Source organism: Balaenoptera acutorostrata, chromosome 6 (assembly GCF_949987535.1).
Source record: "Balaenoptera acutorostrata chromosome 6, mBalAcu1.1, whole genome shotgun sequence".
NCBI classification, from domain to species: Eukaryota; Metazoa; Chordata; class Mammalia; order Artiodactyla; family Balaenopteridae; genus Balaenoptera; species Balaenoptera acutorostrata.
The window spans coordinates 90,890,935-90,912,021 of record NC_080069.1 but is presented as its reverse complement, the minus strand read 5'-3'; the positions used below and the strand labels follow the sequence as shown (position 1 = coordinate 90,912,021).

The 21,087-nt window shown below is 45.6% G+C and overlaps 1 protein-coding gene across 4 annotated transcripts in view; it reads right to left on the bottom strand.

Annotated features, from left to right (window-relative positions):
* Positions 1 to 10,457: 10,457 nt before the first annotated feature.
* Positions 10,458 to 21,087, bottom strand: part of CCDC180 (coiled-coil domain containing 180) — a 54,916-nt gene continuing 44,286 nt past the window's right edge. For 3 of the 4 annotated variants that reach the window (XM_057548943.1, XM_057548944.1, XM_057548946.1), the window contains exons 31-37: positions 20,911 to 21,052; positions 17,873 to 18,033; positions 17,173 to 17,310; positions 16,567 to 16,678; positions 13,942 to 14,047; positions 11,820 to 11,955; positions 10,458 to 10,630 (exon numbers count right to left, since the gene is read on the bottom strand). In XM_057548943.1, the coding sequence (XP_057404926.1) occupies positions 10,499 to 10,630; positions 11,820 to 11,955; positions 13,942 to 14,047; positions 16,567 to 16,678; positions 17,173 to 17,310; positions 17,873 to 18,033; positions 20,911 to 21,052 (927 nt within the window). In that variant the 3' untranslated portion in view covers positions 10,458 to 10,498. Of the gene's footprint in view, positions 10,631 to 11,819; positions 11,956 to 13,941; positions 14,048 to 16,566; positions 16,679 to 17,172; positions 17,311 to 17,429; positions 18,034 to 20,910; positions 21,053 to 21,087 lie in introns of those variants that run through there. The other variant, XR_009008708.1, reaches the window with a different exon arrangement.

Sequence of the window (21,087 nt, the reverse complement as noted above, 5' to 3'; positions counted from 1 at the left end):
GACGCATAACTCATTGACTTTTAGCTTTTCTTCTTTTTGAATATGTGCTTTTTAAAGCTCTAAATTTTCTCTAAGCATGACTCTAACTGTAACCTACATATTTTGATACTTGGTAATTTTATTATCCTTCAGTTAAAACTATTTTATAATCTTCAATATATTCTCTTCATTGAGTCCTGATTTACTTAAGCATATATTTTCTTAATTTCTAAATCAACAGGGATATTCCAGTAGAATATTTGATACTGGTTTCTAAATCAATTGCACTGTGACCCTAGAATATACTTTGTATGATTTTAGTTGCTTGAAATTTGTAGAACCTTACTTTGTGGTCCATAATATGGTAAATTTTTGAATTGTTCCAGGTGTACTTAAAAAGAATGTGTATTATTCAGTTTTTGTGTGTATTATTTTATGCATGTTAATTAGGTCAAGTTTACTCTTCTTGTTATTCCACTGTATCCTAACTGATTTTCTGTTTGCTTTTATTATAAAGAGAAATGTGTTATAATCTTACACTAAAAAAAAAAAGAATAAAGGCCGAGTAAAAAACATTTCCCCTATCAAAACCTCTATGAGGAGCCACAGACCCTACATAACATAGGTGAGCAAACAGCCTGCCCCAAGTCCAGAAACCAATTTCTGGGCTGACAATTGTTCAGAAAGAGGCTTGAGCTTTACTTTGTCACTCTATATCCCTAGAATTTCTCTTTTCAGATAGAGCTCCAAAAGTTTCCAAACAGTTCCTCCTATTTCCTTCTCTGCACCCTTTCCTTCGTGGGGAAGTTGGACAGGCTCTCTGTTCACCTCCAGGGCTGGTGGGTCCTGGATGGTAAAATGGAGAACAATGGAGGAGTGTGATTTAATTTTTCTCCAGACTCCTGTTGGCATCAACAGGCCAATCAACTAGACAGGGAGCCCTTCTTGGCTAGCTCCAATATGTCACACCTCTGCGTGGACCACCTCTGCATCAGTGGGGAACTTCCCTTTGTGTGTGAGCCCTGTTCTTTTTTTGGGCAGGCAGCTGTGAAGGTCAAAATGCCATTTTGATCTCAAAGCTCTCTCTCTAGAATGTCTACCCATGGGCTCTAGTTCCACCTATTGGCTGAAGAGAAAGAGTAGAATCCTCCCTATGATGAATGGATAAACAAAATATGGTATATGCATACAGTGGAATATTATCAGCCACAAAAGGTATTGAGAGTAATGTCATGTAAGATAGTGGAATAGGAAGCTCCAGGAGTCCATCGCTCTACCTAAACAACTATTGAATTGGCCACCACTGTCTGAAAAAATTATTTTGGAACTCTGGAGTCTAGTCCAACTATACTTACAGCATTCAGAGGAGAGCTTCACGAAGAGGCTGGTAAATTTGGGTGAATTTCAGCAAATTTTGCATGGTATAGCTACAATCCCCCAATCTCCATTCTTGTGACAAGCAGCCTTAGAGCCATGTTCCTGGTGCGACTTGCTGGAGCCAGGATGAGAGATAAGGACCTTGTCTTCCAAATATTGGGTTGTGTATTCTGAGTGCTAATTGCCTGATTGCTGCTTTTGATTGCTGAAAGGCGAGGACAGAGGTTGGCAGCCATTGTTTTAAACCCCATGAGCTTTATCCATTCATTTGTCATGGACACTTAGGTTGCTTCCATGTCCTGGCTATTGTAAATAGAGCTGCAATGAACATTGTGGTACATGACTCTTTTTGAATTATGGTTTTCTCAGGGTATATGCCCAGTAGTGGGATTGCTGGGTCGTATGGTAGTTCTACTTTTAGTTTTTTAAGGAACCTCCATACTGTTCTCCATAGTGGCTGTATCAATTTACATTCCCACCAACAGGGCAAGAGGGTTCCCTTTTCTCCACACCCTCTCCAGCATTTATTGTTTGTAGATTTTTTGATGATGGTCATTCTGCCTGGTGTGAGGTGATACCTCATTGTAGTTTTGATGTACATTTCTCTAATGAATAGTGATGTTGAGCATCCTTTCATGTGTTTGTTGGCAATCTGTATATCTTCTTTGGAGAAATGTCTATTTAGGTCTTCTGCCCATTTTTGGATTGGGTTGTTTGCTTTTTGATATTGAGCTGCATGAGCTGCTTGTAAATTTTGGAGATTAATCCTTTGTCAGTTGCTTCATTTGCAAATATTTTCTCCCATTCTGAGGGTTGTCTTCTCGTCTTGTTTATGTTTTCCTTTGCGGTACAAAAGCTTTTAAGTTTCATTAGGTCCCATTTGTTTATTTTTATTTCCATTTCTCTAGGAGGTGGGTCAAAAAGCATCTTGCTGTGATCTATATCATAGAGTGTTCTGCCTATGTTTTCCTCCAAGAGTTTTATAGTGTCTGGCCTTACATTTAGGTCTTTAATCCATTTTGAGTTTATTTTTGTGTACGGTGTTAGGGAGTGTTCTAATTTCATTCTTTTACATGTAGCTGTCCAGTTTTCCCAGCACCACTTATTGAAGAGGCTGTCTTTTCTCCATTGTATATTCTTGCCTCCTTTATCAAAAATAAGGTGACCATATGTGCATGGTCAACTGATTCTTAACAAAGGAGCAAAGATAATTTAATGGAGAAATGACAGTATTTAACAAAGGATTTTGGAACAACTGAACATCCACATGCAAACAAAGGAAAATGAACCTTGACAGAGGCCTTTCACAAAAATTAACTCACAAAAATTAACTCAAGATGGTTCACAGACCTAAATGGAAAATGGAAAATTATAAAGCCCTAGAAGATAACATAGGAAAAAATCTAGGTGACCTTAGGTTTGTCAAAAACTCTTTAGATAAAACAGCAAAAACTTGATCCATGAAAGAAAAAGTTGGTAAGTTGAACTTCATTGGTATTAAAAACTTCTGCTCTGCAAAAAACACTGTTAAGAAAATGAAAAGACAAACTACAGACTGAGAGAAAATATTTGTAAAACACCTATCTAATAATGGACTATTGTCCGAAATATACAAAGAACTCTTCAAACTCAACAGTAAGAAAACAGCTATCCAATTTAAAATTGGTTATAAGATCTGAATAGACACCTCAGCAAAGAAGATATAAAGATGGCAAGCAAGCATATCCAAAATGCACAAAGAACTCCTAAAATTCAACAGCAGCTTGACAAACAAGGTCTCACAAAGAAAACAAACTCTCACAAACTCAAGAAACAAAACTCAAACAATTTAAAAATGGGCAATAGATCCGAACAGGTATCTCATCAAAGGAGATAAGCACATGGCAGAAAGCATATGAAAAGATGCTCAACATCATATATCATTAGGGAACTGCAAATTAAAACAACAACGAAATACCACCAAACACCTATCAGAAGGGCTGAATGCAAAAACTGACAGCATCACATGCTGGTGATGGTGTGGAACAACATCGCTGGTGGGAAGGCAAAAACGGTACAGTCACTTTGAGAGACAGCTTGGCAGTTTCTTACAAAGCTTAACATAGTCTCACCAGCAATATGATACTGCAACCATGTTCCTAGGTATTTACCCAACAAGAGTTGAAAACTTATGTCTACACATAAAAACCTGCACACAAATATTTAACAGCTTTATTCATAATTGCCCTAAACTGGAGGCTATCAAGGTGTCCTTCAGTAGGTGGCTGAATAAACAAACAGTGCTATGTACAGCCATACAATGGAATATTATTCAGAAGTAAAAAGAAATGAGTTATCCAGCCACCAAAAAACACAGAGGAACTTTAAATACATATTGCTTAGTGAAAGGAGCCAATCTAAAAAGACCACATAATGTATGATTCCACCTATCTGACATTCTGGAAAGAGCAAAACTATAGAGGGAGTGAAAAGATCAGTAGTCAGTGGTTTGAGGGGAGGGAGAGAGGAAAGAATAGGTGGAGCACAGGGGATTTTAAGGCGGTAAAACTATTCTGGGCCATACTGTAATGGTGGATACATGACATTTTGAAGTTGCCAAAACTCACAGAACTGTATAACAAAAACGGTGAACCCTAATGTAAACTATGGACTTTAGTTGTTAATGTACCAATATTGGTCCATAAATGTTAACAAATGAACCACATTATTGCAAGGTTAAAAAATGGAGTAAATTGTGGGGGAGGGACAATGAGAAGGAATATATGGGAACTCTGTGCTATTTTCTCACTTTTTCTATATACTTAAAACTGCTCTAAAATATGAAGTTTATTAAGTATTAAAAAAGTAAATGAATGTGGAATCTAAAATATGGCACAAATGAACCTATCTATGAAACAGAAGTAGAATCAGGGACATAGAGAATAGACTGGTGGTTGCCAAGGGGGAGGAGGTGGGAGAGGAATGGAGTGTGAGTTTGGGGTTAGCAGATGCAAACTGGTATATAGACAATGGATAAACAGCAAGGTCCTATGGTATAGCACATGGAACCATACTCAATATCCTGTGATAAACCATAATGGAAAAGAATCTGAAAAAGAATGTATATATATGTATAACTGAGTCACTTTGCTGTGTGGCAGCAATTAACACAACACTGTAATTCAACTATGCTTCAATAAAAAATAAATTTAAAAAAGTAAATGAGATAATATTAGACAAAACATATAACAGAAAATCAATTCTAGGTTATCCACTTTTATTCTTAATTCACTGATATTATTTTTATCAGGATCAATTTTTAAATGTAAATTACTTTATTTGGGGTCCACATCATAATTTACTGACTATAGATTCTGTTATTGTAAATTTTAGGGATCATTCTTTCTACCAAGTCAGTTTTCCGGGGTCAAATTATACATATCAAAATGTTTTCAAATATATTTTTCTTCCACTAGTTTTTAGTTAATGATACATTTTACCACGAGCAGTTTTAACCACTAACAGTTTTATTTTTTGTGGATTATTTTTCCTACTATATTCACCATGAGGGTCAAAAATGGTGGGGTCAATGCATTCTATTCTTTGACTTATAGAGAAATAATTTTGACACATTTTTTTAAGGAACACACTGCTTGCTTAAAAGTCTCTGCAATCCCCACTCCACCCCACCCCACTCCATTTATGAAATAGGAAAGGATTTTCCCAGATCTACTTACAAGGGACAAGCAGACAAAAGCCAACAGAGTGATTTTGATAATTTTGCTGAGAACAAAAAGCAAGGGTCCCACTCATATATCCTGGTTTGGAACCAAGACTTTTTGTTCTGTCTGTGAATGAATAAACACCAAGAAAAGAGAGGCTGTGGTAGGTGAACAAATGCCCTATGCCTCTGAAAATAACCCCATCTCCTTCTCCTCATCTTGGAGTTCTGTGTAGGGAGAGAGCACTGGTAGTTTTCACAGTTTTCATTCTCCCTTTGCTTAGAAACAGAGGCAGTTTGAATACAGGCAGCAATTCACCAAACTAAAAGAATAGAGTTCCTAATCTCTCCTGCAGCTAAGAGTGACCAGACGAAGTTCAGGTCAATACCATGTGACCAGAAGTATGGTGTGAGATTTTGAGGAGGTCAGATGGTCAGATGGAACTGACAGAGCTGAGGGGGTCCCCTGCACCCTCATTCTTTTCTCCCTCCTGCCATCTGAAAGGCAGCCACGATGGCTGGTCCAGGCTGGAGCCCCAGCAGGCATTTTGGACCATTTTGATGATGGAAATCATATACTAAGATGCAGGAGCAGGACAGATGATCTATCATCTTCCATGATGGACAGCCCAGGATTAGTATGGACTGCCTGCCTCTAGGGTTCTTTAATATGAGAAAGATATAAATCTCTCTCCCCTGTTTATACCACCATTATTTGGGGTTTCTTAATGTATGCAGCCAAATCTAATCCTAACCAAAGTATGAGCTTTGCCGTTGAATCACTATGTGACCTTGGACAAGACAGGTCTCTCCTCTGGCATATATCTCCTTGTCATAGTGGCAGAGGCCCCACAAACCAAGTCCAATGTCCAGGGACAGGACTAGTTCTTGTTGGGCCCTCAGGGTTCTCATTTGGAAGCAGGGGGTAGAATCACTGTCTTGGCCGAGATGACGATGCCTCACGCATGAAGAGGACACCTGGGGTGGATAGAGAGAGGGGGCAAGGGAGGCTTCCGAGGTCCCTGGCACTGCCCTTGAAGCCTGCAGTTCCTGCTTCCTTGCTCATCTGGGACTCTGGAGAGCAACTGCCTTGAAAGGTCACACAAATAAAGGTGCCTGTTTGGTTTTGCCATATCCCAGCCTGGGGCTGCAGTTCTAGTGCTGGGCACCAGGGGGCAGGCAGCCTCCGGTGTCTATGGTGTCCACCGAGCTTCGGGGGAGCAACTGGAGCAGAAAGAGTTACACAGAGGTCATTCTGGCTGTCCCCCGGCCTCAGAGGCAACTCGACCTCCTGTTACTAGCGTTCACCTCCACAGACTGAGTTGGTAAAAATCAAGAAGGGGGGGCTCCCAAATTCTCCCCTTTAATCACTGAGCCGCCGAGCACTCACCCTGTTCCAGGTGCCCCGGGAGGCCAGGTGCGGTGCTGAAGATGACTGAGTGGCCTCTGCCTGCAAGGAACTCATAGTCTGCAGGGGAGATGGACAAAAGCATGACACCAGGGACATGTGAAAGGAGAGAGCAAGTGCCCTGCCTGAAATGAAGCAGGGTGCCGTGAGGGAGGACGAGGGAGTCACTGGGTAGGAGAACCTGAAAGGCCTCCCTGGGGTGACATTTTCTGGGACCAGATGACAAGGGGGAGAAGGCACCACTGGGGCAGAGACTGGCAGGCAGAAGAGAGTTTGGCCAGAGGGTGTAGGGAGGCGGCCGGGCGGGGCTGGAGGGGGAGCAGGGCAAGGGGAGGAGGGAGGGACTGGGTCATGGGGCCCGCAGCCTATGTTAGCTGGGTATTCCTCTCTGACAACATTGCTCCAAAATTTAGCACCTTAAAACTACAAATATTTAATATCTCACAATTTGTGTGGACTGGGAATCTGTTCACGGCTTAGCTGGGTTGCTCTGCTTCAAGGTGTCTCACAGGCGGGTGCTGTGGCTTCATCTGGACTCAACTTGGGCAGGACTTGCTCCCAAGTTCATTCACAGGCTGCAGGATTCTGTTCGGACCGAGAGTCTGAGTTCCTTTCCGTCCCTCAGCTCCCTCAGTTCGCTCTTGGGCGGACAACTACTCAGCGCAACTCATAACATGGGTGCCTACTTCCCCAGATCCAGAGATGTAACAGAGAGAGAAAGAGAAAGAGAGAGAGAGGGAGGTAGAGAGGTGCGGGGTTGGGAGGAGGCAGTGAGCAGGAGGGAGGGAAGGGAGGGGGAGGGAACACAGGGGAGAGCAGGGAAGAGGGAGGGGACAGAATGTTTGTCGCTACATCTTGGAAGTGACTCCCGTCACTCTTGCTGTATCCTGTGGGTCACAAGCCAGTCACTAACCACTTAGTAGCTGCACAAAGAGTGGCGCTTCCTGGCTGGACATGGAACACGGGCTGTGCCCCTGAGGATGCCCAGGGAGGCGTGTTCAGCAGGCTCACCCCAGGACTGGGAAAAGTGGACACATTTTAGAAATGGCTCAATGATGAAAAGTGTAGCCTCCCTCATCATTAGAAAAGTAAAAATAAGACAGTGAATTAGATGTCATTCCTCATCTGCTGAACCAGCAAAAAAGTTTCCCCCAAAGCTCCTGAAACTAGAACACTTGGTGTGGATGAGGGAAATGGGCACTGAATCCTCACTGACTCTTCTCCTGGAGGGTGACTTGTGCCGTGTCCCCAGATGCCCTCTCCTTTGACTCAGGGAGTCTACTTCTAGAAACCACAGGCGATGACTAGAGATGTGCACAGAGTCCATGTTGGGGGATGCCCTGTTTCTAAGAGCCCTGCCCGGGACACACCCCTTGTCCGACAGAGGGCATCCGGCTCCTCTGGCAGTGGGACACTGCAGACAAGACCCCTTAGTGGGTCATGAACTGAGTTAGTGGATTATGTTAGGGTCAAAAAAAAACACACAAAAAAACACAAACAAACCAAAAAAGGAAAATATTAGAGAGCAGCCTTCCCCGTAAGGGTGAGTGTCATTTCGTGACTTGGTCTCAGTTGTGGGTGTGTGAGGGCACTGCCAGCACGTGAAGTCCATTCCACACGGTGGGCAGTGGCAGCAAAGTATGAAAACTGATGGTGTTAAGTGGATATTTAAGGATATGGAGAGGGTATACCCAGCTGAAATTTAAAAACAGAATGCATATTATGATTCCACTTGGCAAATATAATGCACACACATGGAAAATGGTGTGGGGAACGGCTGTCTCTGGATGCCAGGATTTTTATAGTCTTTGTTTTGCTCATTTGGTCCTTTTTTTTTTTTTTTTTTTTGGTCTACAATGAATATCTATTCCTTTTGGAATAATAAGGAAAACAATGAAAGGCAGCATACTGAGGGCGAAATAAAAGAATGGGAACTTGCTTTTGCCTTGCCCCTTCAACCTTGTGGCCTCAGTGCACAAAGGCTGGCCCAGCTCAGCAAGCTGGGCCTCACTGGGTGCAGCGGGCCAGGAGAGTGGAGTTTGTGTCCCCACTGGACAGGTGAAAGAACTGGACTCAGAGGGCCACACGGCACTGAAGGATCGGCCCAGGCCTCCCAGTTCTGTGCTCCTGGCACTGCCACTGTTTGTAGGCTCTGTCTGGGCTGCAATGGACCCCCAATACCTGCCCCAGTCCTTACATCCCCCTCCCAGCTCTCCTGCCACAGCAGGCGTGCTTCCTCCAGCCTTCCCTGCCCACTGGGACGTCACCCAGATGAAGGAGGTGGAGAGTGAGTGACCACAGGCTGTCCTGTGCCCAGGTCTGTGTCCTGTTCTCCGTGCATGCTGCCCAGTGTCCGGGAGGAGCGGGTGGCAGGCGCAGAGACTCTGAGGCTGGCAGAGGAGAGAGGTAGCTTTCCTACTTACAAAGCATCCGGGTGCCTTCACTGCAGGCTGAGTTTCAGGGGCAGTCAGAGCTGGGCTGGAACCCCGGCTGCAGCACTCTTCCGCGGAGTGACTTCGGAGGTATCTTCATTTCTCTGAGTTTCAGTTTCTTTATTTACAAAATAGGGGTTACATGGTGCCTGCCACCTGTCCCTGGCAGGGCTGAATTAGATCATGTACCTGCAGAGCATGCCGCAGGCTGGAAGGGGCTATGCAGACGCGACTCGCTGCTTTGGGGAAAGAGGGTGCTGTGGCAGAGTGGTGCAAAGGGGCCTGGCTTTAGGTTTGGGAAACCTGAGGCGGTGACGCTGCTGTTGCTGCCCTCATATCCCCTTGGCCCACCTGATTCACCTGCAGCTGGGGAGCTGGGCTCCAGCCAGCATCCCTTGAGACCCCCTGCCTGAGGGGGTGTCTGGCACCACGGGAGGTTCCTGTCCCAAAAACTGGCACAACGGGCAGTGTGGCAGCACTAATGCCGGGCAATTCTCTACCTGCGCTGACAGAGTCAGGTCAGGTGGGAGGCTGTTTTCCAGCGAGGTGGAGCCTGGTCACCCAGAGCAGGGGCCACTCCTCAAAACCCCTTCAGTGGCTTCTCTCCTTCCAGGCTCCCTTTCCCTAGGTCCTCACTCATGCTTCTTGGAATCATCTCCAAAACAAACGACTTGCCTCCAAGTCCTTGTCCCCTTCTGGGGAACCCAAACTCTGCTGAGGTTCTGCATTGCCTGTGTCACTTTGAGCGGGTTGCCTTGACCTCCTGGACTTGAGCTTCTACAACCGTAAAATGCGGGCAATACCTACCTCATCGAGTCGTTAAGAGATGAAGCACACGGAAACTCAGACTGAGGCCACGTTAACATTCAAACTGTGTAGGAGCAGCAGAAGCTCAGGAAGTGGAGGAAGGAGCCTGAGCCGCCTGTGTCCACAGGGCACAGAGAGCTGTTGACAACTGAGACCTGGCACAGTGAGGCCGCGTTGCAGTCAAAGAAGAGGAGAAAGAGGACAAGGAAGACGGCAGGATGCAGGTTTCCAAAGACAGTGATCTGAGTCTCACAGGACTAAAGAGACCCTTAGCAGAGCTAAAGAGGCCTAGAAGATTTCTGCCAAAATCTTATAATTGGCCAAATTGCCAGATACCCAGTCAACACTGGATGAAGTCTTTATTGGGTCTAGGAATCAGTGCATAGTTGCCATTAAAACTCATGTTTTGTTAAATGTGCAATATACTCTTTCCCATAAGTTTTAATTTTCCAAGATGAAGTGCCCAGCATGCCTTTTGGAAGTTATTTCCTCTGAAGTATTGATCTCTATTTTAAGTTACCCTTTCCTGTTACCCGCCGTCCCAGCTGACCATGTGGAATTCCCCCTTTCACCTCTGTGCTCCTCACTGGAAGTGATTTCCAAGTGGGCAGGGACCACAACGTGTCCTGGTCACTGTGAAGGTACAGCGCTGGGCATAGAGCAGAGATGGATGGATGGACGGATGGATGGATGGATGGATGGATGGATGGAAGGATGGATGGACGGAAGGAAGGGTGGGTGGATGGATGAGGAGTCCACACAAAATAAGCCTTTATTGGGAGTGGGTTGAGGGTGTCACAAGTACAGGCCCTGGATGGTGTGCACAGAGCGCTTCCAGCTGTCCTTCCAGCGCTGAGCCTCTTTCACCTGCAGTGTGTTGTCGTCCTGGATCTTCTTCACCTCCTCTTCAAATGACGCTAAATATTTCTGGGAGCAAGCAGCAGGAGGAGGCCACGTGAGGAAGGGCTTCTGGGCTCTGTGCCCTAGAGGAACACTGTAACCTGCTGGCAGGTAGCTTTGAACCCACTCCAGGCACCGGCAAGAGTTCCACAAGTCATTTCTCATTTACTTTGCCCAATAACCCATCAGGCAGGCCCGGTTGTTTCCCACATTTTACAGATTGGGAAACTGAGGCTCACAACCTTGCCTGGGGTTATGTAGCTAGAAGGAGGCTGAGCAGGGACTAGGACCTGCTCTACCTGATTCTGGACTCTGCCCTCCTTCCTAACCGCCATCCCACACTGTAGCCTCCTTGAAGCTCAGGGGTCCTGGCTTCCTCGAGAGGCTGAGCCCACGAGGCCTGAGCCCTCACTGAACCTGGCGGCAGAGTCGCCCCCTCTGCCTGGGTCTTAGCATGGTGGCCTGGGAACTGAGGGCTCTCCAAATACTGAGGTCAGCATATCTCAGGACGAGGTTTCTCTCTGGGGCACCAGGAACAAAGGTCCACACGTCTTCACAGCCGAGAGGTCCCGCAGGAGGCCTCTGGGTGCAACCTCCTCTTCGGGCAGGCCCCATGGGGTCTAACAGGCACTGGGTTCAAATCCTGGCTCTGCCACTCTGCAGTGGCATAGAGGGGACACACTTCTTTAAGCCTCAGTGTCCTCAGCAGCAACATGGGGACAATTCTACCTTCCTCATGGGCTTGTTACAAGGATCCAATGAGAAGGCTCACATTGAGAACAGAAACTGCAGCAGGTGCTCAGGAACTGTCCCTTATTCCACCCATTGTCACCCGCTGCTCCCATGGCCTCCATGCCTCTGACTACTCTGTCCCCTCACTCTGTCTCAACTGTTCCTCAGAAAGTCTTCCTTCACCGCCCCCAGTCTGGGTGTGGTGTCTCTCGGCTGGGCTCCTGCAGCACTGGGGCTCACACCATCAGACCCGAGCTATCATTGGAACTGGACACGACCTGTGGCTCACGTGCTGGTGCTTAAGAACACTGGCTGTTCCCAGTGCTGACACTGTGCCCTGGGGCACCCTGACGTGTGTCATCTGCTCCATGGACCAAATGACAGGGCACCTGGTGATAGCAAGCTCCCTCCTTCCCAAGGCAGCCACGCCGAGCTGCCCTGCGTTCCCTGGGGTGCACCCACCCCACCCTGTCTCTCCACTCACCAAATAGACAGCATCTCGGGCTTCCACGGATGCCAGGTGGCCCAGGGTCGTTTTGGTGGTGGTGATTGATGGTGTTTTCTGGAGGAGAATCTTGTGTTGGATGGTGACTTCGGTGGGTTTGATTCCCGGCCACTTCCTACAAACAAACATGCATGAAAAGTCTTACAGGCTTACCTTCATCATTCACAGTGCACCCTTCATCCCTGGTGAAAACGGTTAGCATTACTTTAAAAAAAAATTATCATGCTTTAAACGTCTTAATTGAAAGAAAAACCCTGCTAATAAACAAATGGGACCTAATGAAACTTAAAAGCTTTTGCACAGCAAAGGAAACCATAAACAAGACGAAAAGACAACCCTCAGAATGGGAGAAAATATTTGCAAATGAAGCAACTGACAAAGGATTAATCTCCAAAATTTACCAGCAACTCATGCAGCTCAATATCAAAAAAACAAACAACCCAATCCAAAAATGGGCAGAAGACCTAAACAGACATTTCTCCAAAGAAGACATACAGATTGCCAACAAACACATGAAAGGATGCTCAACATCACTATTCATTAGAGAAACACAAATCAAAACTACAATGAGGTATCACCTCACACGGGTCAGAATGGCCATCATCAAAAAGTCTACAAACAATAAATGCTGGAGAGGGTGTGGAGAAAAGGGAACCCTCTTGCCCTGTTGGTGGGAATGCAAATTGATACAGCCACCATGGAGAACAGTATGGAGGTTCCTTAAAAAACCAAAAGTAGAACTACCATACGACCCAGCAATCTCACTACTGGGCATATACCCTGAGAAAACCATAATTCAAAAAAGAGTCATGTACCACATGTTCACTGCAGCTCTATTTACAATAGCCAGGACATGGAAGCAACCTAAGTGTCCATCGACAGACGAAAGGATAAAGAAGATGTGGCACATATATACAATGGAATATTACATCAGCTATAAAAAGAAACGAAATTGAGTTATTTGTAGTGAGATGGATGGACCTAGAGTCTGTCATACAGAGTGAAGTAAGTCAGAAAGAGAAAAACAAATACTGTATGTTAACACATACATATGGAATGTAAAAAATAAAAAAAAAACGGTTCTAAAGAACCTAGGGGCAAGACAGGAATAAAGACACAGATGTAGAGAATGGAAGTGAGAGAGTGGCATGGACATATGTACACTACCAAATGTAAAATAGATAGCTAGTGGGAAGCAGCCGCATAGCACAGGGAGATCAGCTCGGTGATTTGTGACCACCTAGAGGGGTGGGATAGGGAGGGTGGGAGGGAGACGTAAGAGGGAGGGGATATGGGGATATATGTATACGTATAGCTGATTCACTTTGTTATACAGCAGAAACTAACTCACCATTGTAAAGCAATTATACTCCAATAAAGATGTTAAAAAAAAAAAGAAAAACCCTACTGAGCATTTAACATTAAGCTTCATCAAGTTCTTTTTTGCATTTTCATACAGTTAAAATCCGTGTGTATAGTCAGTTGGGTTCTGAATGGGGAAGGGGAATCCCTCACCTCTAGGTGTTTCCCTTTTCTGGGTCTCAGTTTCCTCATCAGTTGGCCAGCCAGGTGGCAGTCATCAGTTCCTGGCCTGCTTTTTCTATTCTGCTATAAAACCACTGCTGACAACTTAGCTGGGCAAATCGCTGCCTTACTCCTTCTTCCAGAGTAACATTCTTGGGTCACAGGGGACAAGCACTTTGGTAGCTCTTGTCATACATGATGGACAGCTGTAGTGGATCACAGTGCCACCAGCAATCTGAGAATGTGCCCCACACTGGGACAGGCCTCCCTTTCTTTGGGGGCCCCTTTGTGGGTCCTTATCACATGAACTAATAGCTGCTGAGCTCTTAGTATGTGCCAGAGCACTCCAAGTACAATCTCATTGAACTTTCTCTTCATAATATCATGTAAGGTAGGCTGCCATGCCCATTTCACAGATGAGGAAACAGGCTTGGGACACAACGCCTTCCCAAGATTACCAGGTTTGTTTGACGTCAGAGCTCGTGGCCCTAACCATTCCACTGCACCACCCCTAGCAAATCCAGCCATTTGTGGTATTCCTCCCTGCTCCCAGCTCTCACCTGCTCCCAGCTCTCACCTGCTCCCCCGTTCAATCAGGGGCTTCTCACTCTCTTCCTCCAGGGACAGCCCGGTGAGTTTCCTCCGTATTAGGATTGATGTTTTCTGTTTCGGGGGCTCCATCTCTGGCAGGCAAGAGACAGGTTACTGACGGCAGCCTCACCCACAGCCTGAGATCAAGGGGACCGACCCCCGACCTCACATTTAGAGAAATGAGGGCTCGCTCCCCTCTTCCCCACTTGGAGTCTCAGGCAGGAGGCAGAGGCCCCTCCCAAACAGAAGCCAAATGCACCAGATTCATAGGTGGGGGCCGAGGAGATGGCAGGGGGGTCAAAGCTGGAGGATGCGAGGTATGGTTTGGGCATGGTTCCCAACTCCAAAGCCCTCAGAATGATGCTCTGACTTTCTTGCAACTTCTGTGAGCCCCCGAATATGCTTTGTAGAGCCTTCTTTGGCTTATACTAGCTCAAATGGGTCCTGAACTAAGAATTTCTCCTGGAATGCATACATTCAAGGTTGTCCCTCTCATGTCCGGCTCACTGACCTGCCCTTTGACGTGAAGAGAAAGCGGCTCCGTCCGCGCGGTGAGCAGCCCTCTGCACCCTGGTCTGCGTGGATGGCAGGGCCAGGCTGCTTGGCTCAGAAGCCCGACTTACAGAGCAGGAGAGGCTCCTGCAGACCTGGTGCAGGGGGTCTCCCTGGCCTGGCGGTTCCCTCCAAGTTACCGAGGCTGCCTCCCTGCTGGCTCACCTCGCCTGTGTTCCCTCAAGTCTGAACCCCAGGGTCTCTGCAGGCTCTGCTCTCCCAAAGCAGGCTCACATTTGCCAAAGAGACCCCCAACACTGGAAAGTGACCAACGCCTCGAAATTCATATACATTTTGACCTAGAAAGTCCACTTCTAGGAATCTGTTGCCCCGAAACAGAGAAATATGGATGCAGATGTTCCCTTCAGCACGATTACAGAAGTGAAAAGCTGGACGTGGCCCGATGTGCACCAGCAGGGAACTAATCAGTAACATACAATGCACAGCAACTGAAAGTGCTCAAGGAGGCGGTGACTGGCTTGCCCAGCGTCTGCCAAGGGGAAATTAGCTTATAAAAGAGCACACACTTGTGATCCATCCTCCCATCCCCCTCTGATATACACACAGGCCTGTGCCCAAAGGGAAATAACAAGGAGGACAGCCAATGTTAAGGGCACTTATTTCTGGGTAGAAGGACCATGTTCTTCTCTTTCTTTGTAACTCATATTGAATTTCTCATTTTACTGTAAAAAATATTCATTTTCTGTGTAATGAAAACTTAAAAAAATAAAAATAATATATTTATTTACTTAATAGATTAGTGATAAATGGATAATATTTAATATATGATTTGAATCTTTGTGTACTTATAAAAGTAATTGGTGCACATTATAAAAAATTTAAACATCACCTAACAGGGAAAAAGAAAAGATTTTAGAAATCTCTCACAGCCCCACTCACCAGAGATGGTCATCAACAGTCTGGTACCTGTCTCTCAGGCTCTGTCGCTCTCATTCTCTGTCTCTGTCTGTCTCTCACACAGATTCATTTACATATATGCGGTGTGCATGTTTATATCACACATATGTTTTTTTAATAGTATCACAGGTAAGTATAATGGTCACCTTGCTTTTTCCTGTGACAGTATTCCTTCAGGACTTTCTGGTTGGCACATAGAGACCTACCACACCCACTTGAACAGCTGCACAGTACTCCCTCCTACACCTGGACCATAATTTATTTACCCAGTCCTCTATATGTAGATACTAACATTGTTTCCAATTCTTTGCAATTTCAAGCAGTGTTGTGAAGAATATGCTTGAAAATATATCTTTGAAAAAGTATGCACGTATTTCTGTTGGATAAATTCCCAGGGTTTGAACGGCTAGGTCAAAGGCACACACACTCAGGACTTTGACGGCACCGACAGAATGTTCTCCAAGACAGCGGGGTGGACGTACGCTTCTCTGAGAGGCTCTGTGGTGCTCGGGCTTGCTGACAGCCTCACCAGTGCTGGCTGTCACTGAACTTAAAAGCCTTGCCAGGCTGTTGGCGAGAAATGATATCTTAATAATGTTTATATTCACATTTTTCATCATTGGTGAAGTCAAGCATCTTTTAAATTTATTGGCCTTTTGAATTGCATGTTTGTTCTCTATCTCTTTTTACAAATTTGGCCTGTTAGAGTTCTTTATACCACAGGGATATTAGGCCATTCTCTGACCTATTAGTTATTAGGAATATTTTTGCAGTTTGTGGTTCGTCTTTCCATATTTTGACATTTTTCCTTGATTTTGTTTTGGCCACAGAGAAGTGCCAGCCATTCCTTTATGGCTTCTGGTTCTTATACTTAGGAAAGCTGTCCCTACCCCAAGATTATGAAAATATTTAGCATTAGGATTTCATTTTTCATATATAATCTTTGATTCATTTGGGATTTGCTTTTTTAGTTTAAAAAAAGAGAGTTTTAATTAAAACAAACAAAAATTCATCAGTCCCCTCCATAGAGAATGTATTTTCATTCTGGGGGAGTTGGGGGAAAGCAGACCGCCCCACCCCAGGCCCATCACCCTGTGTCACACCCCCTGGGGCCAGGGCACAAGGCTGGTGGTGCACATACTTGCAACCTGGACATCGTCAATGGTGACCACCTCATCCAACTGCAGCAGGAACTTCTCAGTGAAGGTGGCCAAGCTGGCTATGAAAAACCGGCTGTACTTCCGGGTGAATTCCTGGAGGAAACACGGGGAGCACAGTGCTGCAGGGAGAGGAACTTGTCTCCAAAGACAGGCTGAGGGAGGATTTGGGGAGCAGCATGTGAGACAAGACCAGGGCCACGTGTCAACCGTGTCCAAGTTAACAGGCATCTGGTCTTCCCCAGGAGGCCTCTCCCTAGAGGGGACTTGGTTTGAAGATAGGAAATGATTCTGAAATGGCCAAGGGCCAGACATAGACAATTTACTAAAGAGGAAATAAAACTTGACATGGATCTTGGAAAAGAAGTTCACATTAGTAATTAATTAATTTAGAAATTAAAAAATGCAAGTTACAACGGCCAATAAAGACCATCTCCACCTATGACACCCGCCTGCTTTCACACCCTGCTTTGGCCAGGGTGTCAGCGAAGGGCCGTGCTCAGTGCTGTTGCTGGGCTGTCAGTGGGGGTGACCTCCGGAGGGCAGTGCAGCCCCCAGCATCTAGACATGGAGTGGATGGCACTACTGACCTCCAGCTGCTCCCTGGTCACCGCAATCAAGGTGTCCAAATCTTCCTGCCTTTTCTCTTCCACTTGACACAGAGACTCCATTTCTTGGAGATGTGTGGGGTGTCCGAGATTTGGGTGGAGCTTCTGGGCATTTTCATCCTTCAGACAATCCAGAAATCAGTAGGTTTTTTGACCTGGTCTTGAGGTCAGGACCAAAAAGTCACTGGCCTACGTCCTCTGCCAATTATGGCCACGGCCAGACTGATGTGTGCACTGACCTGGGTGTATGAAGGGCTGAGGAGCGGCAGAGGAGGGAAGACAGGGGCATGGCTGGAGCTGACTCCGAGGGTTAAGAAATGGGAGAGCTGAGCATCTGCCCCAGAACAGTCAGGGTTTCAGTCCAATAAAATCAACAGCATCCACGTCCCATGGCTCGAAGGACCATGTGGACAATTATTGTTGATCTCAATGGCCACAGCCCCATAGAACCAGCTGACCTACCGGTTAAATCCAACAAGGAGCATGCTGAAGGCCTTCTGTGAAGGAGCTGTTGGCTCAGCTCTCGTCTCTTCAGTGCCTAGTGTCCCTCACCCCCATCCAACAATCCCAAGCCTGGCCCACATCCTTCCCTGGCACTCAGTTCTGCCGACGCCCCACCTCCATTTCTGAACTCCCAGGGCCTCTGGTCCTGGAGAGGAGGGGCTGGTCCGGGGGGCCCCACCTTCCTTCTCTCCAGCTGTTCTTGATAATTCGAGAACTGTCCCCGGATCTCTTCGGTGGAGGTGCAATATTTCTTCCAGTGGTGCTCCTTGAAATTTTCCATCACCAGCCAACACACCTGGGGCAATAGCTCCTCAAATCTCCTCATCTGGGCCCGTAATTCTGTAGGAATTGGGGGTGGGGGACCAGGGGAGAGCACAGAGCAGAGCCAAGCTGCTGTGGCAATCTCTCCAACAAAGGCTCAAAGCAGCTTCCCAAAGAGAAAGGCTTGGTCTACAATGTGGTAATAGTTATTCCATCAAAAGGGGTCCTGTGGTCAAACCAGCATTAAAAGTACTGGACTAAACAAGTTCAAAGGACTTCTTTTCTACACTCTGTAGGACTTTCCAGTGTTTTTAAAATGCACTGCATCTTTCAGCAGTTCTGTCTCATCCATTATCTCTTCAAATATTGCCTTGACCCTAGTCTCCTCCTCTCCCTCTAGACCTCTAAGTAGCTGCATGCCAGACCTACTCTTTCTTCCATCTCTCTTCACCTCTCTCCTGTATTTCCATTTCTTTGTTTTTCTGTGCTGCATTTTGGTTATTTTCTTTGGTATTAAAGCCATTCATAATTTTAAAATTTCAATGATTTATTTTTCTAATATGGAAGTTTCATTTGGTTCTCTTTCATATTTACTTGGTCATTTTAATAGTCTTTTGCTCCTTACTCATGTTTCTAATTTCCTCTTTTATTTAACTCTAAACAAATACATTATTTTATATTCTGTGTCTGATACATTCAATATCTGAAGTCTTTACTGGTCTCATTCTGCTGCCTCATGCTCAAGGTGCCTTTTTCTCTGTGTGTGTGTGTGTGTGTGTGTGTGTGTGTGTGTTTGTGTTTTACAGTGAACTCTTATTCTGGGCATTTTATTTGTGGGAATCCCTGGAGGCCTGAACTGAAGGTGGGCTTTTCTGGAGAGGATTTGTAGTATCTCTACTAAACAAGGATCTGGGCATGATTAACTCAAAATCATTTTAAGCTAAGGTATCAGCTAGAGGTCTTATGGATGATCCACAAACACAAAGTTGAATTCAGGTTTATCTAAGTGTGACTTCAGGTTTAAACACCACATAAGAGCTGGCTTATAGTTATGGATTCTCATTGGAGTTTTTCTTCTTCTTTATCCAGTGCCACGGCTTATAACAAGACAGTTTCCTTCTAGTCACTGGGGGAGGAGGGGACGTGGTTTCTGTCTCATTCTCCTTACTATGCAGATGGAGCCCTGTGGAGACCCAGTTTTCTGTGGCTTGTGCCCTTTCAGACTGCCCACCTTCGGTCGTCTGGTGCTTGGTCTCTGTTCCCAGTGTCCTGGAGGCCATGAAAACAGAGGCTCAAGTGGACCTGGGAGTCAGCAAAGCCCTCAGGGCAATAGCCAGAGTCACTGCTCAATTTATCTCTGAGTTCCTATTCTCACTTAATCTTGGAGCCTTGTGTGTTTCTTACTTTATAGCTAGCTCATCCATGCATTTAAAAGTTTACCGCAGAAGTGTTATATCCAGGATTTTTACATGTTTTCAGTGGAAGAGTTGGTCAGGATACTGGACTCCCTGAAGGAAATGGAAGTCTTCATTTAATGTGAACTGTCAATCTGCCCGAGAGGGACATAATCTGCAGCATTTCCCAAACCCATTTGACAGGGAACCTTTCTTTTGAGGAAGATCACATAGGATGGGATCCCACAGAGTTCACATGGGGAAACTCTGAGCTAGAGAAACAAAATGCTCCCTGTAGTTTCAATTCTAGTCATTCTACAGCTACAGTAATGAGAGCCACTGCTGATGATTTCCCCTGCATATGGCAGGGCTATGAGGGGCTTAATCCTCAAAAAAGCCTTGCATGGTGGGTATTATCCTTGTCTCCATTTACAGGCAAGAGAAGGTGACTTGGTCAAGGTCATATGGCTGGCAGATGGCAGTGCTGGGTCTTGACCCCAGGTCTGGCTGTCCCCTAACCCTCTCCCTCTTCTACCCGTGCTGCCCCTCAACCAACACAGCAGGCCTGTGACGTGCCCTCAGGTTCCCTGCCGTACAGGCAGAAATAATTAGGACTTATGACTGCATAAAACACACATAGCTGTGGACATGGAGAAATAGGAATGGGGGCGGGACCTATGGGTGTGTTTTCACAGCTCCTTTTAGGTCGTTATAACAAACATAAATGGCAAGATGTATCCTGCCTGCCTCTTTTCATGTCCCTGTTCTCTAGGAGGCTATGTCTATCAAGTTCATCATAGCCCAAACCCATCACAGGCCAGGCATACAGTAGGCACTGTGGAAGGATTTTTCAAATGATTAAACACAGAGGCACCATATGACCCAGCAAATCTCCTCCTAGTTAGAACCCAAGAGAAATGAAATCACACATCCACACACAACATGCACGTGAACGTTTGCAGCAGCAGCATCCATAATTGCCAAAAGGGGGAAACAACCAAGTGTCCATCACTGAATGAATAAACAATACTGCATGACTCCATTCATGTGAAAGCCCAGATAGGAAAATCTATAGAGACAGAAAGTAGATTAGCGGTTGTTTATGGCTGGGGACGTGATGGAGGGACAGTGGGTTCTAAAATTCACAGTGGTGATGGTTGCACAACTCTATGACTATATTAAAAGCCACTGAATGGGTGTAAAGTGTACAATTCAATGTATTTTAATATATTAAAATTAAATAAAATTAAATATATTAAAATTAAATTCATTAAGTGAATGTTTCAATAAAGCTGTAAAAAATATCTATTCAATGAGTGAAACATTTTTAGTGATACAAATCACCATATTTCTCAAGAAAAGGGAATTTTTTTTGTCATTGTTGTTTCTCCCCAGTTAAATCTGATCAAAGTTTTTACCTAATTCTAAGATGTCAGCTTTTCACAGGGAGGCTCCTTTGCCTCCCCAGTGACCTCCAGGTCAGGAAGGCATCATTCAGGCCGTGAGAGGCTCTGTGCCCCCCACCCCACCGGCCTGCAGCCCATCTGCTGGCCACACCCACCTATGAGGCAGGAGTTGTGGTACTCATCAGCCTGGCTGTGGTACTCCAGGATCTTCTTGCAGATGTTCTCTGCGCACTGGTCAAACGTTTCGTACATGCAGTCGGGCCTGGTGATTGAGCGCTTCTCTTTGCGGTAAAACTCCTGCAGGAGAAGGTTGAAAGTGTGGGTGCCAGGCC